This window comes from Podarcis liolepis (genome assembly GCF_965112155.1).
Source record: "Podarcis liolepis genome assembly, chromosome: 1".
Lineage (NCBI taxonomy): Eukaryota > Metazoa > Chordata > Lepidosauria > Squamata > Lacertidae > Podarcis > Podarcis liolepis.
This window is the reverse complement of record NC_139554.1, coordinates 3,489,626-3,505,545: the sequence shown is the minus strand read 5'-3', so window position 1 is coordinate 3,505,545 and position 15,920 is coordinate 3,489,626. Positions and strand designations below refer to the sequence as shown.

The 15,920-nt window shown below is 43.2% G+C and overlaps 1 protein-coding gene across 2 annotated transcripts in view; it reads left to right on the top strand.

Annotated features, from left to right (window-relative positions):
• SOS2 (SOS Ras/Rho guanine nucleotide exchange factor 2) overlaps positions 1–15,920 on the top strand; it is a 52,661-nt gene that overhangs the window by 2,646 nt on the left and 34,095 nt on the right. For both annotated transcript variants that reach the window (XM_083514379.1, XM_083514378.1), the window contains exons 2-7: positions 5,434–5,559; positions 6,616–6,747; positions 8,699–8,863; positions 9,208–9,411; positions 10,561–10,704; positions 11,579–11,689. In XM_083514379.1, coding sequence (XP_083370505.1) covers positions 8,849–8,863; positions 9,208–9,411; positions 10,561–10,704; positions 11,579–11,689 — 474 coding nt within the window. In that variant the 5' untranslated portion in view covers positions 5,434–5,559; positions 6,616–6,747; positions 8,699–8,848. The remainder of the gene's footprint in view (positions 1–5,433; positions 5,560–6,615; positions 6,748–8,698; positions 8,864–9,207; positions 9,412–10,560; positions 10,705–11,578; positions 11,690–15,920) is intronic.

Genomic DNA, 15,920 nt, shown 5'->3' with positions numbered 1-15,920 from the left:
TCACGGAAAGGTTCGGGGGGGGGGCGCCAGCCACCGGTCCTGTCCCTCCAGGGAACGCCCCTTTCGCCCTCTTCCTCCAATCAGGAGGGCCCTCTGCCCTCTCCTCAGACAGCATCCCCTTCGTTTCCCTCAGAGGCGCCTGGCTGCGCACCTGCGAACACACCCGCGGAGACCCCGCGCCCACCCCATAATAATCCGCTTTCCCAGCCCCTCGCTGTCTCCACAGCTAGTTTTTGCTGTGTTTATGAAAGTATACTAATGTGTCCAAAAACTATCAGGCGGGTGGCAGAACTAGAAAACAGAATACAGTGGTACCTGGGGTTACAGACGCTTCAGGTTACAGACTCCGCTAACCCAGAAATAGTTCTTCAGGTGAAGAACTTGGCTTCAGGATGAGAACAGAAATCGGGCTCCGGCAGCAGCGGGAGGCCCCATTAGCTAAAGTGGTGCTTCAGGTTAAGAACAGTTTCAGGTTAAGAACGGACCTCCAGAACGAATTAAGTACTTAGCCCGAGCTACACTGTAGCTTTGAGAACAATTTGATATATATCTATATATCTCTTCAGTGTTTTTATAACCTGGGGGTCCTCAAAGGTACTGGCACCTTCTCCCCCCACCCCACAGAACAGTGATGGCCAAACTTGGCCCTCCAGCAGTTTTGGGACTACAATTCCCATCATACTTGCACACTGGTCCTGTTAGCTAGGGATGATGGGAGTTGTAGTCCCAGAACAGCTGGAGGGCCGAGTTTGGCCATCACTGCCCTAGAAGAAAAGCATCTGTACCTGTTATCTGCCACAAACGGCACGCTAGCCTCGTGTCAGGGTAAAAAGGTAAAGGGATCCCTGACCATTAGGTCCAGTCGTGACCGACTCGGGTTGCAGCGCTCATCTCGCTTTATTGGCCGAGGGAGCCGGCGTACAGCTTCCAGGTCATGTGGCCAGCAGGACTAAGCCGCTTCTGGCGAACCAGAGCAGCGCACGGAAATGCCGTTTACCTTCCCGCTGGAGTGGTACCTATTTATCTACTTGCACTTTGACGTGCTTTCGAACTGCTAGGTTGGCAGAAGCAGGGACCGAGCAATGGGAGCTCACCCCGTCAAGGGGATTCGAACCGCCGACCTTCTGATCGGCAAGCCCTAGGCTCTGTGGTTTAACCCACAGCGCCACCCGCGTCCCCGTGTCAGGGTACCATTGGCCAATTTCGCCTCTCCTTGGGAAGGGTGGAATAGATGTTGAAATAAAATACAGTGGATGCTCAGGTTGCGAACGTGACCCATGCAGGAAGCACGTTCACAACCCGTAGCGCTGTGTCTGCGCACGCGTGGGTCGCAATTTGGTGCTTCTGCGCATGCAAAAAGCGCGATTTAGCCCCTCTGCACAAGCACATGTGCCGAAACCTGGAAGTAACCCATTCTGGTACTTCTGGGTTCAGTGCGGTGCGCAACCCGAAATCACAAAACCCAAAGCGTCTGTAACCTGAGGTATGACTGTAGATAAATCTTTGGTTGCCCCAGAAACCCTCCCTAAACACGAGCGTTTCCCTCAGCTCCACCTAAAAACAGCCGGCACCCACCAGGCGTTCTGAACTGCAGCTCCCATCAGCCCCAGCCAGTCCTGCTGTCTTGGGCTCTGATAGGGGTCTCCAGGTGTTTTGGCCAAGGCAGGTGCACCCCGCTTCTCCTTCAAGCTGAGCCCATCCAGGCGCTCCTTCCCCGTGTCCACAGCCCTGTTTTTTCCCTTAGGATCTCTCTCAACACACCTGCCACCCCAATCCCAACACAGCAATCTCCCTGCACTCTCCGTCACCCTGCACTTTTCTTCCCAAGACGCACAATTTTGTCCAGGCTTTAGTGGGTGAGGAGAAGAATTGAGCATGTTTCTGTTTATGCCTTCTTCTTTCCTTGCTTCCCTTGCAACTGAAGTCGTTTGCTTTGATGCCATTGTTTCAGATCGTGTATATATTCCTACTCTGGGACATTTGAGTGAAGGGTGGGTTGTGAACAGCTTCTAATAAATAACATTTCTAAGGTTATGCCATAGGTAAGGCCGAAGCTTTTTTAAAAAATAAAAGGATCAGATTGTGGGGTTTCTCAAAGACAAGCTGTTGGCTCCCATCTTGGAAATGTGATGGTCCTTTACTGTTACGCATGCTCACGCTCTTCTGCTCAAACAATAGTGTCGGAGACCTGTTGCAAATACTCTCCACTCTCCTGCTTTTGTTCCTAAATATTCAAATTTGCTTATTGCAAGCACTGTGGACGTATTCTTGAATCAAAATACTCAATTCTTTGTAGAGCTTCCACCTATAGGTTACAGCCCCCATTTTTGTATTTACACAGTATCTTCCATGCCCATTATGTCCCACGCACACAGGAAAAATGCACAGTTGTCACTGTGTACGCACACATGCACACACAGATGATCACATCTGCACCATTTCCATCACGGCACAGATGTCTGTTCCCCCTTTTCATATATGTACAGGATTCACGTTGCATAGTATTAGCCCAGCACCAGTCAGTCTCCAGGCGCAGGAGACTGGCAAATGGCTCAGAATTATTTTGTCCGCTTGAGGCAAAAGCTGTTGCATGGTTACAATTTTGAAACAGTGGCATCCCTTCTCAGGCGCTCCCCACCCACCTCTGGCAAAACTCTAGACTCAATTTGAACAAAAGACTTCTGGATAAATTTGTATCAAAACGCTTTCCCAAAAGGGACTGCTGTGTAATTCTGGGTGCTTTTTTATATTCCCCTCCCCCACTTTCTGAAAAAGGGGGGAGAGGAGCAGGGGAACCTCGAAAGCACTTTCCACTGGTGAAAGAGCAACTGCTGAGTGTCAGATTGGAAGGGAAATACTGAGTACTAGGAACTCCACCAAATGTTCAGAAAGAACCTTGCATCTTTGTTTCTTTTGCAAAAGTATACTAACAGATGATTGAGCACTGTTATTTCTTGTTGAAGTACAGTGGTACCTCGGGTTACATACGCTTTAGGTTACATACGCTTCAGGTTACAGACTCCGCTAACCCAGAAATAGTGCTTCAGGTTAAGAACTTTGCTTCAGGATGAGAACAGAAATTGTGCTCTGGCGGCGCGGCAGCAGCGGGAGGCCCCATTAGCTAAAGTGGTGCTTCAGGTTAAGAACAGTTTCAGGTTAAGAACGGACCTCCGGAACGAATTAAGTACTTAACCCGAGGTACCACTGTACAGGAGATTGTCATATGCAACTGTGTTTATTGTAAACTGATTTGTACTTCTAGCAGCCATATATTGTATTTTTCCCCCTTTCCATTCTGAGGGTGAGCTGCCCAGGCAGGTGTTCTTACAGCAGCTCCAGACATTAGTATGGCTGTAAAAAATTGTGTATCTGAGAAACAGAGTAGGAGGAATGAGAAGACTACTAGTACGTCTTTCAGTGATGCCTTGAACATAAATCAGCAGGTGTATTGAGACTATTATTTTAAAACCAATCTATGAAAGTAAGATGCCACCTTTGTTCTGTTGCATGATTACTTAGAAATAAGTCCCACTGGGTTCAGGACTGAAATGTGTTGAAATTCTAATTTACCCTTGTAGATTCATTCTTACTGCATTTCCATTCCAATTTTCTTTTGAGTAAAGAGCAACTAAATCAGGGCTTCCTGGGAATCTCATGCAGGAATACACTAGGCTGTGATCTGATTTACCTTAAACAAGGCAGCAGCAGCAGCAGCAAACATCATAGGTCCTCAGCCCATTTTTGGGCCCAGAAAGGGGATCAGTGGTGGCAGTTTAGCGTGAGCCAGCTGATGGAATGTCTTCTCAATCAATAAATAGAAAGCAATAGTTCCTTTTCCCACACAAGTAGCTGTAGTTTATCTAAACAAATAACCTTTGATTTTACACATGGAAAACTGTTTTTAAGGCATTTTTAAATGACATCTTTTTGGGGGGAAAGTCTAATAGTAGATATTTCAGATCCATTCAAAAATATGGGCTGAGTAAATATAGCATTGGTTGCGATTGTGTACAGATTTATTTCTGCTTAGAACTCATTGACCTCTATGAGATCCATACACATGGAAATTCACGATTCTTTCCAAGTTAAAGTAACTTTTAAATGTAGCTTTACCAATTTTTATGATTGAATTGGGCTTTCACAAGCATGGAGCATCAGGTATTTCAAAGCAAAGTTTCAGTCCTATGCCTTTTTGCCTGGGAGTAAGCCACACTGAACTTTTACTTCTGGGTAAACATGTATAGGGTCACCCTGCAAAATAACATACCAAGAGACAGCTCGGCTGACACTGGAGTTCTGGAGATGACTCCATTGCATAATATGCTTTATATGTCTGCAGTTTTTGGTTTCTGGTTTTATATATTGTTGTATACCTCCCCATGATCATTGGATGGCGGGCAGTCTAGAAGCAAAATTATAGTAGCTAAAAATGAACACTGAAGTGTTTTGAGTGGGTATCCTCTTCCTCAGCCAATAGCAGAGCAGGTTTTCAATTCAGTTCCTCATCTTTGCTTCCTCTAAGCCTATACTAACTTTGTGTTTATATGCTTTAAACTTTTCAAACATTGCATTCTGTTCACACCCAGCAGAACCTTTCATCTGCCCTGAGACCTAAAATCTAGTGGCAGTCCAAGCTTGATAGAAGACGCATGTCAAGGATGCAGATGGGTGGAGACGTTCATCAGGGGAAAGCTACATGCAAATAAGGGAGCATGGGAGAAGGACAATATATTTTTCCCAGCACAAAGTACACATCAGCAGAAAACCCAGGGGGGAAGGAAGAAGTTAACAACTTAAGGAACAAGTTGCTGTAACACTGCTAAATGTTTATGTCAGGGAAGTAGCTGGAGTGGCAGTTAACTACACCATAATTCCATGGCTTAATTTCTTACGTTCATCTGCACAGTTCTCCTCCTTGATAGTGTGTCTGATGGACAGAACAGGGCTGGCTGCTTTAAGAGTTTCTGAGCCTGTCAGCAATTTTATAAATAGTTCTAAGTAACCATTAACTTCATTCTCATGGAAGAGATTTCAAAATAAACAGTCTGTACTTCAGCAATTATGTTTAACTTCTTCTATTTTAATTGGACACTTTGATCCCTTTTGCCTCCTCGTAGTCTCAGCAGAACCACTGAGTTAGTTTCTGTTTCCTAGATTAGAATAAGGGACATAACTTGCTGAATGACTGGCAATTCTTTAGCAGCACAGCATTGTCATTTTCGCAGACCAAGGCTATGGGCAGTTAGGGAGAGACTTTTAGTTAATGAAGTAAAATTTAACTTTTATCACTGCATAGGAATTCATTTTCTCTCATTTTGTTTTGGGATGTGCTGGAGAAACTGGGGCTTTGAAATGATGAGCAGGGCCTTGTTGTCAGTATCTCTCTCGCTCTGTTTTCTGGTTGAATTAAAATAAAATAAAATCTTTGTGCAGGTACAGCAGCAAGTCCACCCCAACCTTTCAGCCAAGGAAGATTCCCTCTACTACATCGAGGAGTTAATCCTTCAGTTGCTAAACAAGCTATGCATTGCACAGCCACGGACTTTTCAAGATGTAGAGGTACGAATGGGAGGGGAAAGGCCCAGGTGTTTCCTTACCAAACAATGTTGGTAGGAGAAAGAGGAACTGAAAAGCCTTTACTGCAATCCAAGCTGAATCATGATGGGAGCAAGCCTGCTGGAGAGAATGTGGTCTGCTTCCCTGAACTGAGAAAATAGACACTGAAAATTATGCTTGCATTGTGCAGGTGCAGATCTGTGGAACAGGCAAAGCCCTGATTTAAGGAACTGGGCAGCATGTGCATTTGTCTTCTGTGGCAGGAATGTATTAATCAGCCGTGTCTTCTGAGCACAAAGCAGTGCAAGGGTTGGAGAGCTGCTTTGCTCTGACGGCAAGCCCTTGTGTTCAGTGAGTTGCATTTGGCAAAATGTATACATGAGAAACTGCTTTTCTGTTGTCATATGAGGAGTGCTTGAAGGAGCTAGGTATGTTTTGCCTGGAAAAGAGGAGACTGAGAGGAGATATGATAGCTATCTTCAAATATCTTAAGGACTGTCAGATGGAGGAGGGAGAATTCTTGTTTTCTCCTGCTCTGGGGGGTAGGACTCGAACCAATGGCTTCAAGTTACCTTCTGACCGTAAGAGCTGTTCAGCACTGGGACAGACTCCCAGGAGAGGTGGTGGACTCTCCTTCCTTGGAGGTTTTTAAGCAGAGGTTGGATGGCCCTCTGTCATGGATGCTTTAGCTGAGATTTCTGCATTGCAGGGGGTTGGACTGGATGACCCTCGGGGTCTCTTCCAACTCCTAAGATTCTATGATTCTATGAACAAACCTGTGGAAGAACTGTGAAAGAACACACATTTTCTTGTATTTGGTTTACTCCACTGGTTTGTCTTCATGCAGGAAAAACTCAATAATAGGTTTTTGAGAAGCAATTTGAAAGAAAGGTTTGGGTGCAAAAGGCTGTGGGGAGGAGAGGGATACGGCCTCAAAGAAATAATTCCCATGCTATTGTGGCCGCTGAAAGAAACTGTGGGAGGGGGTGTGTGCACCAGCTTTTCCTTTTAGAATCCAGCAGCTATTTTAAAACCCCCCTTTTTTTAACATTTGTGCAGGAGCGAGTTCAAAAGACGTTTCCTCACCCCATTGATAAGTGGGCGATTGCAGACGCACAGTCCGCTATTGAGAAGCGGAAACGAAGAAGCCCCCTCTTGCTGCCTGTGGACAAAATACATCCTTTATTAAAGGTATGTGGTACTGAGAGCTACCAGATGGTTTAAAATGCCATTTTCAATCTTTTATTAAATTTCAGAAACATTTTAAAGCAAGTAATGCCCCCAATTTATATTTTAAAAAAACCCAACATCAATAAGAATCCAGCCATCATTGGAAGTGCTGGTATGACCTATAAAGCCCTAAACAGCTTAGTTCCAAGCTATCTGAAAGACTGTACTCCATCATACAAACCTACCTGGGTTTTCCACGCTTCTGGGGACGTCCTTCACTCAGCCCTGCCACTCTACAGGACCACTTGGTGGGGATAATAATAATAATAATAATAATAATAATAATAATAATAATAATAATAATTTATTTATACCCCACCCATCTGGCTGGGCCTTCCCAGCCACTCTGGGCAGCTTCCAAAAAAATATTAAAATACTGTAATACATCAAACATTAAAAGCTTCCCTAAACAGGGCTGCCTTCAGATGTCTTCTAAAATGTGGGAGACAGCCTTGTCGGTGGCTGATCCCAGAATTGGAACTCCCACTGTAAAGAATCTAGACTGTCTCTCACCTGGTTGCCTTTCTGCCAGCAGGTGAAGAGCGTTCTTGTTCCAACAGGCTTTTGGGAACTGGCTGCTTTTAATTAAAGGGCAGGTGTCATGCTGTTTTTATTGTAATTATTTGTATGGTTTTAATATATTTTATATATGTATATAGTTTTTATACATATATATATGCGGGGTTATCGTTTTTGTTCGTTATTATGGTATGCATTTTTGTGTTTTTGTATTGTAAACCCGCCCTGTGATCTTCGGATGAAAGGCAGTATAGAAATTTAATTAATAATTATAATAATTATATCAGTGTTTAATTGTTTTTTAATCATTGTTTTCTTTATGTTTTTAGCAGTTCTTTTTTTATTTGCAGGTTGCCTTGAGTAATTATTTATAAATAAATTAATAACAACAATAACAATAATGAGCTGGGGTGTTTGTCGGGGGTTGGGGGATTTTTTTACTGTTGTGGTTGCTGTTGGTTTTCTGTATCTTTATTTTGCGTCTTTTGATTTATGTGGAAATTGTTCCGTTTGGTTGTGTATTTTTAATGCTGCATTTATTGTTTATGACTACTTTTGTTGTGTCGCATTTATATATATTTATTTCATGTTGTAATCAGCCTTGGGCATGGTTGGAACTGTGGAAAGGCGGCATACAAATAAAAGAATGTATGTTTGTAATACAGTGGTGCCTCGCAAGACAGAAAGAATCCGTTCTGTGATTCTCTTCGTCTAGCGGTTTTTTCGTCTTGCGAAGCAAGCCCATTGAAGGATTAGCGCTATTAGCGGCTTTTATCGGCTTATCTGCTGATCGGATCAGCTGATAAGCGGCTTAGCGGCTTAGAAAAGGTGGGGGGAAGGAAAAAAAACCAGCAGGAACTCGCAAGACATTGTTGTCTTGCGAAGCAAGCCCATAGGAAATTTGTTTTGCGAAGCACCTCCAAAACGGAAAACTCTTTCGTCTAGCGAGTTTTCCGTCTTGCGAGGCATTCGTCTTGTGGGGCACCACTGTAATAACAGCAACAACAGCAACCAGTCAGTTAAATAAAAGGCAGTGAGGCAGTTTTTTAAAATTCACAAGCTTTGTAGTGTATATTGTCGTGACTCAGCATGCAATGAAGCAAGTAAGTGAGCAGAGACAGGGGGTGATGATTCTGAAGAATCCCTTGCCAAGAGGGGGGAGGAGGCAGCAGAGGTTGGGGCTGCAGCTTCCTCTTCCTGTGCAAGCAGGAAGGTGGTTCTGTGGCAGCAGTGCTGCTGTATGGCATGATTCATAATGGTTGCCGCTACCTTCAAATGCATTCTTGGAATCCATGTCACTGTCATCTCCCTTTCTGGTTTCTGACTTCGTTTAAATCAGAGGAAAAATCAATGTGATTTTTTTAACACTTCCCCTTTTTGTGTTGAATTTCAGGAGGTGCTTGGCTATAAAATAGATTATCATGTGTCCCTATACATCGTGGCTGTCCTGGAGTATATTTCGGCGGACATCTTAAAACTCGCTGGCAATTATGTTTTCAACATACGACATTTTGAGATCTCGCAGCAGGACATTAAAGTATCAATGTGCGCTGATAAGGTGAGGTGCCGTGGAAATCCTGGGCTTAGACGGCAAGCGCTTCATACACATCCAGATTCATTATAGGGCTGTGATTTTTGTTTTTTGTTACTGCTTAAGAACTAATCCACCTTGACATGATTAAAAAATAATGACAACCTCATTGTTTCTGTATAAGCAACAAACTTTACAGGACACATTTCTTCATTACCAGACTCTACCCAGAGATTGTGAACCCTTATGCCGTAAAATAGTAACATTACCCTGTAAGACTGGCTTGGATTCAGTCGTTTGCAATCAGACATAAAGTTCATATTTGATTATAGAAAAGTCGAGCATGAATGAAATGTGTGTTTTCTTCTTAGGTGTTAATGGATATGTTTGATCAGGATGACATTGGCTTGGTTTCTCTCTGTGAAGAAGAGCCCTCTTCCTCAGGTGTACTCAATTACTATGACCTGGTCAGGACTGAAATTGCAGACGAAAGACAGTATCTCCGGGAGCTGAATCTAATAATAAAAGTGTTTAGAGAAGCCTTCCTGTCTAACAGAAAGCTGTTCACACCTAATGTAAGTCAAGCCTTTTACTGTGCCAACCCTTCTGTGTTTTAAACAATTGTGTGCTTTGAGACACAAACAAGGTGGAAGTGGGAAGAGGCAGAGACCAGGTTGGCTATCACAAGGAACACCTGACTTGGAAACTTTTTAGGGGTCTGGACTGTTGGCTGTGGACTGTTACTGTTGAGAAGTTTCTTAGTTGGTGTGGTTTCCTTTGGCCATAACCTGATGATGGCCTAAAGCACAAATCCCCATATGATAGTCCTTAGTTCTGAAAGGAAGTTATGAAGATAGGTTGCAGCAGCATTTTAAGAGTACATTCCTCCCTTTATCACAGATTTATTGTGGGAATTTCAGTATGAAAGTCCCAGAGAATTGCTTCTCTGGCCCAAACAGAGAGGGCAAAGACGGAGGCAGCCCCGTGACTGCTGGTTTTTTAAAGGAATTGCTTCTTTCTCCAGGGAACCAAGGCAGTTCACATCATTCAGATACAACAATGAAAACTAGTGATGAAAAATTAATGCTTGGGAACCACAATTGAAACCTAGCCTTGTAAAGCATAACAGCTGCAATAATGATAAAACCCCAAATGCCTTTCTGAAAAGAGAGGTTGCATATTGTCTTGTGAATATGCTTATTCTGGTGGCACAGCACATGAAGAATCTTCATGCAGGCCTTATTAATATGAATGCAATCTGTGCAAGGGGACAGTAGTTCTCTACAACTCTGCAGGTACATGAAGGAGCGGCCAAATCTCCTATAGTAAGAATATTTTCTGGGATAAGCAGGGAGCAGACTGTTAAAATGCTAAAAAAATTCCTTCCAGTAGCACCTTAAAGACCAACTAAGTTAGTTCTTGGTATGAGCTTTCGTGTGCATGCACACTTCTTCAGATACACGAAAGCTCATACCAAGAACTAACTTAGTTGGTCTTTAAGGTGCTACTGGAAGGAATTTTTTTATTTTGACTATGGCAGACCAACACGGCTACCTATCTACTACTGTTAAAATGCTGTTAGTCTTGAACTTCAAAATGACCTGCAGCGTTTTCTTCCAATCCTTCATCTCAATTTAATTGAGATCCTGGCATATATTTTCAGTTCGTTTAAATAAGGATGGAGAAAGATGCGTGCATATTCAGGGAGATTTTCTTTCCCTTAGGATATTGATATGATATTTAGCAACATCACAGATATCCATGAACTGACAGTGAAGCTCCTGGGGTTAATTGAGGACACTGTGGAAATGACTGATGAGAGCAGTCCTCACCCCCTGGCTGGAAGTTGTTTTGAGGACCTTGCAGAGGTGAGTTGGCCAAGCCATTCAGTTTGTTGCGTTGCTGAGCATGAGTGTCGTAGCTCAAATTCCTTCCTGGATTAGAATGTGTTTTTCTTGCAGTGGAGAGTCCCCCTGCCCCAACACCACCCTCCAACTCCCGGAGAGCAAAATGAGAATGGAACTTAGCACCCTCATCCCCGCTTACAAGTGGCTTTTACTCACAAGTAACATGTCTGAGTATGCCTGCTATATTTCAAAAGGAAGCCTCTGTGGTGGCCTTAGCCTGCATCAGCCTCTTTTTGCTGTCAGATCTATCTGTAAAAATATGCCTGTACAAAACAGACTGATTAAATGCTTTACCCTGCTGAAGGGGGCTAATGTGCTGTCTTCCAGATGTTTTTGTCTACAGCACGCATCATTCCTGATAGTTGGCCAGGTATATTAGTGTACATGTCCAGTATCAGAAGGAGCAGCAATGCTTTGAAGTTACTTATGCCTTAATGTCCTGAAGTTCTTTGTTTCTTTTGCATGTAGTGGCCAAAATCTTACATTATCCAGATGTGTTTTCCAAATATCCCTACTAGCTAAATAAAGTTGTCCACTCTATTAATGTATTCCAGTTATTTATTCATTACTTTTCAGAGCCCAATCCTCACAAAGTACCTACTGGGATGCAGTTTAAGAGATTTTCACATCTTTCTTCAGTAGATTTGAAATATCCAACTCCAGTCAGTCTTCAAGAGACACTGTTCAGATGAGGTGGTTGGGCTTCCATTACCCACATAACGGCAGAATCAATATAACCACCACCATCCATGTATAATTCTCAGTCCATCCAGCCCCATAATGTGCTTTTCCCTCTGTCCATAATGTACTTGGAATGCTTGCTCTCTTTTCCTAGGAACAAGCCTTTGACCCGTATGAGACCTTGTCCCAGGACATCCTTTCACCGCAATATCATGAACATTTTAATCACTTGATGGCTAAACCTGCTGTGGCTCTTCACTTCCAGGTAGGAATGGATTTAAATATACTTTCCCCAAAAAGCCTGAAGCTTTCCTGCTAGGAATAGTTGGCAAGGAAATCAAAAAAAGAGGACAAAAATCTGTTTCTATATTCCACAACGGCCGCTAGAACTATGTTAGCCCAAAGCTGGAAAACGGAATTAATACCTACTATAAATGACTGGCAGATCAAGATGATAAATTATTCTGAACTAGCTAGAATAACAGGAAGACTAAGAGACCAGGATGACCAGAAGTTTCATGAAAATTGGAACAAATATCTGACGTATATAAGAGACAAGTATAGAACTTTGATGACTCTGGCAGGGTTAGAATAACTCTAACAGTGTTTGGCAAATATGTAAAGGAGATAAAGCACGTAACTTTAGAAATTATCTGATACTTACCAATGAAGTGAAGGGAAGTCCGAGGCTCGGCGGAGCCTAAAATAACTGTGTACTATATATATGATTCTTGTAATAGCTATGTTATATGCAACTTATGTAACCTGGACTGTATATATGTATAATCAATGGAAAATTAATAAAAATGTATAAGGAAAGGGGGGGGAAAGGAATGGATTTACGTAGCTCTTTTGTACCCCACCTTTCAATCAAATGGTTCTCAAGATACAGCAGATAGTAATAATAATAAACTCACATACGCAAAATACAGCACCTTTAGGTCTTTGATGAATGGTGGGGTTGCCATACACCCAGAATTTCCCGGACATACCTAGAATAATGTAGTGGGAAGCCTTGTCCGGGCAGAAATCTGCAAAAATGTCCAGGAAAATCCGGACGTATGGCAAGCCATGTCAGCAATGCCATTTTTGCTGATTTTCCTTTTAAAAAAGCTCAAAATAGCTTAACAACTTTGGCTCAACAACTTTTGTGTCTGGGTGTTCACTTTTTGAAATATGACAACTCAATGAATGTGGTCAAAGCATCTTCCCCTCTGATTGTGCTTTTTAAAGCAATTGACAGGTGGAAAGAAGTATTCTTTTGGGAGGGAGTAAATAACTAAGCTCTTTGCAGCTGCTTCTTCTTGGACTTGTGGAAGGGGCCAGGCTGTTTCCCCCCTTGTCTGGGAGGCAAAGGGTGCAGTCTCTCACTGGATGGTGGCAAAGGTCAGAGTGTGCTTCCTTCAGCTCTGCTGTCCCAGAGAATTTATGTGCATTTTGCATTGCATGTTGATGTTTACAACATGCAGGGGTAGCCAACATGGTACTCTCCAGATATTGTGAACTACAACTCCCATCATCGCTTCCATTGGCCATGGTGACTTGAGCTGATGGGAGTTGTAGTTCAGAACATCTTTGACTACCCCAAGCTAAGTATTGATAAAAGTGTTGAAGAGTATAGGCCCAGATGGAGCCCTGTGACATCTTACAAAAACACTCTTCAGTTTGATAAGCTATTGGATGTGCACTCCTTGAGGATGGTTTCTGATCTAGCTGTGAATCCTCCTGATAGTGGATCTTCTAGCTCCCATTTTCTATGAAATGTTTTTATTTAAGTATTGTGATGAGAATGAATAAGGAAAACAGAACAAAATACAATATAGAGCAGTCATACAAGTTCATGACAAGATTAATACACATTTCATTGGTCTAATTATATCACGATCTATATCATAAAATAAATTTAAAAAGAGAGTTACAGTGGGTGGGATTCCACTAATGAGGCCTGTGAGCAGAAGCACTGCACAGGGACTTCCTTCCCACCCGCATTAGCTCTGAACGGATCAGGTGAACCCCTGGAACATTGTGCAGGGGGAAGAGACAGAAGGATTGTTTCATCTGACAAGCTGAAGTGCTTGCCCTGACAGAATGAGCGCATTAGTGTGAGGTTGAATTCCTCCCAAAATATATAGGAATGTATAAAATAGTTTATTGGGACGCGGGTGGCGCTGTGGGTTAAACCACGGAGCCTAGGACTTGCCGATCAGAAGGTTGGCGGTTCGAATCCCCGCGACGGGGTGAGCTCCCATTGCTCGGTTCCAGCTCCTGCCAACCTAGCAGTTCGAAAGCACGTCAAAGTGCAAGTAGATAAATAGGTACCGCTCCGGCGGGAAGGTAAACAGCGTTTCCGTGCACTGCTCTGGTTCGCCAGAAGCGGCTTAGTCATGCTGGCCACATGACCCGGAAGCTGTACGCTGGCTCCCTCGGCCAGTAAAGGGAGATGAGCGCCACAACCCCAGAGTCGTCCGCGACTGGACCTAATGGTCAGGGGTCCCTTTATCTTTACCTATAAAATAGTTTACCCCAGGGTTCCATGTGTTGTGCTGTAGGCTCCATTAAGCAAGCAACCTGACCAAAAAGAGATAGGATTAACCTGGTAGGATTTATTTTTGACAAATTCATGCTTGCTCCTATTGATCACTGCATTGCTATCAAAATGCTTACAAATCGACTCGTTCATAATCTGTTCTCGTATCTTCCCTTGTAGTGAAACCAGGCTGACAAGTCTGACGTTTTCCTGGTTCTTCTTTCCCCTTTTTGAATATTGGGACAACGTTTGCCTGTCTCTAGTTCACTCCTCACCCTTTCTCAAAGTTGATAGAAGTTCATCCGGCCCCAAAGGCTTGATTGCACAGTTCTTATCAGTCTTGAGCAGGGATCCTGATACCTCACCAGTCACACTACATGGGCAAGGTTGCACCCTGTTCCTCTTTTGGAAGACGGTGGAAGCCAAATAAGAGCTGAGCAGTTCTGCTTTCTCTTTGCCACCTGTTAATATTCTACCATCCTTACTGAGCAGCAGGCCTTCCTTATTCCTTCCTTCTTGTTTCAAATACAGTATAGCTGGAAAGTCCCTTTTGTTGCTCTTGGCACCCATTACCAGCCTCAGTGCATTCTGAGCTCAAGCTTTCCTGACAGTCTCCTTGCAGGCTTTGGTCATTTGTCTCTATTCTTCCTTGGGGAATCTGCTCTTCCTTCCATTTCTTAGACGTGCCCTATTGTTTGTATTTTCAGCTCCTCTCTCATTTTTTAAAAAATGTGCCCCATTTCTCTCATTTAAATTGCTTTCCACTTAGGGCTCCTTAGCAGATCTAGCCATGGAGTCCTTAGGATATCCCTGAGCTTATTCAAATCGGCTTTTCTAAAATCCAAGGTACACATTTGACTACGTTCACACTGATTCTACATAAGATCAGGCATTCCAGCATTGCATGGTCACATCCCTACTACTTTAATGTCATTGGCCAACTCTTCGCCGCTATTGGTTAAGAGCGAGTCAAGGATAGCCAATCCCTTCATTCCTTCCTTCCTTTTGAAAGAGGATTCCTGGAATTTGTTCGGAGATTCCATGCTTGATGGAGTTTGTCTCCCAGCATATATCAGGGTACTTGAAGGCCACATGAATACTAATTCTTGCTTCTCTGAAACATCCGTCATTTCTAAAAGGAAGCCACAGCTTACCCTTGTTTCGGTGCTTTGTAGAAGTCTCCAATCACAATATGTTTTTTTCTTGGTTAATTTTTACCCAGGTGCCTTCCATGGGACTACCTTGTTCGCTCTCTAGAATGTCTGTGTAGATGTACATATTTTTGACATATAGCACTAGTCCCCCTCCCTTCCTGTTGCATACATTATTTTTGAACAATTTGTCCTTCCACTGCTACATTCCAATCATAAGAGTCATTCCTCCAAGTCTTAGATATACCTATCCTGTTATATTTACCTTCCTGTCCTGGGAGTTCAAGCTCGTCTTGTTTATTTTTCCATTCTTTGTGCCTTCGTGTAGAGTCAGTTGGATAGTCCAAGGAGCGATGCTTCATTGTCTCCTCTGTTATTTATAGTGTGGGGTTTGCTAGGCACTCCACCCCAAATCTCCCCCAGCTTCTCCTGTAGTGCCCAGACCCCTGTGTTAAGTGCTTCCCTTTTGTACTCACCTGCAAGCTATTATTTCCACAAAATTTAGTTAAAAACCCTCTTGATCAAGTTCCCCATGCTTCTTCCAGGCACATTTCCCCCAGGTCTTGTGTAGTGAAGCCCATCTCTCTCCAGTAAGTCGTTCATTAAGAAAGTTTTAACTGTTGTCCCACAAACCAGACTTTTCTATAGCCCATTCTCTCTCTGTAGCTGGTCACTCTCCTGAAGCATTCTTCTCTCTGTTTGTGGTCCTCTACCTTTTGCAGATAGAATTGACAAGAAAACCACCTGAGCCCCAAGATCCAGAACTTTGTAGTCATATGTGATGTGTTCATAGCTATGCCTGGCATTGTCATTCATTC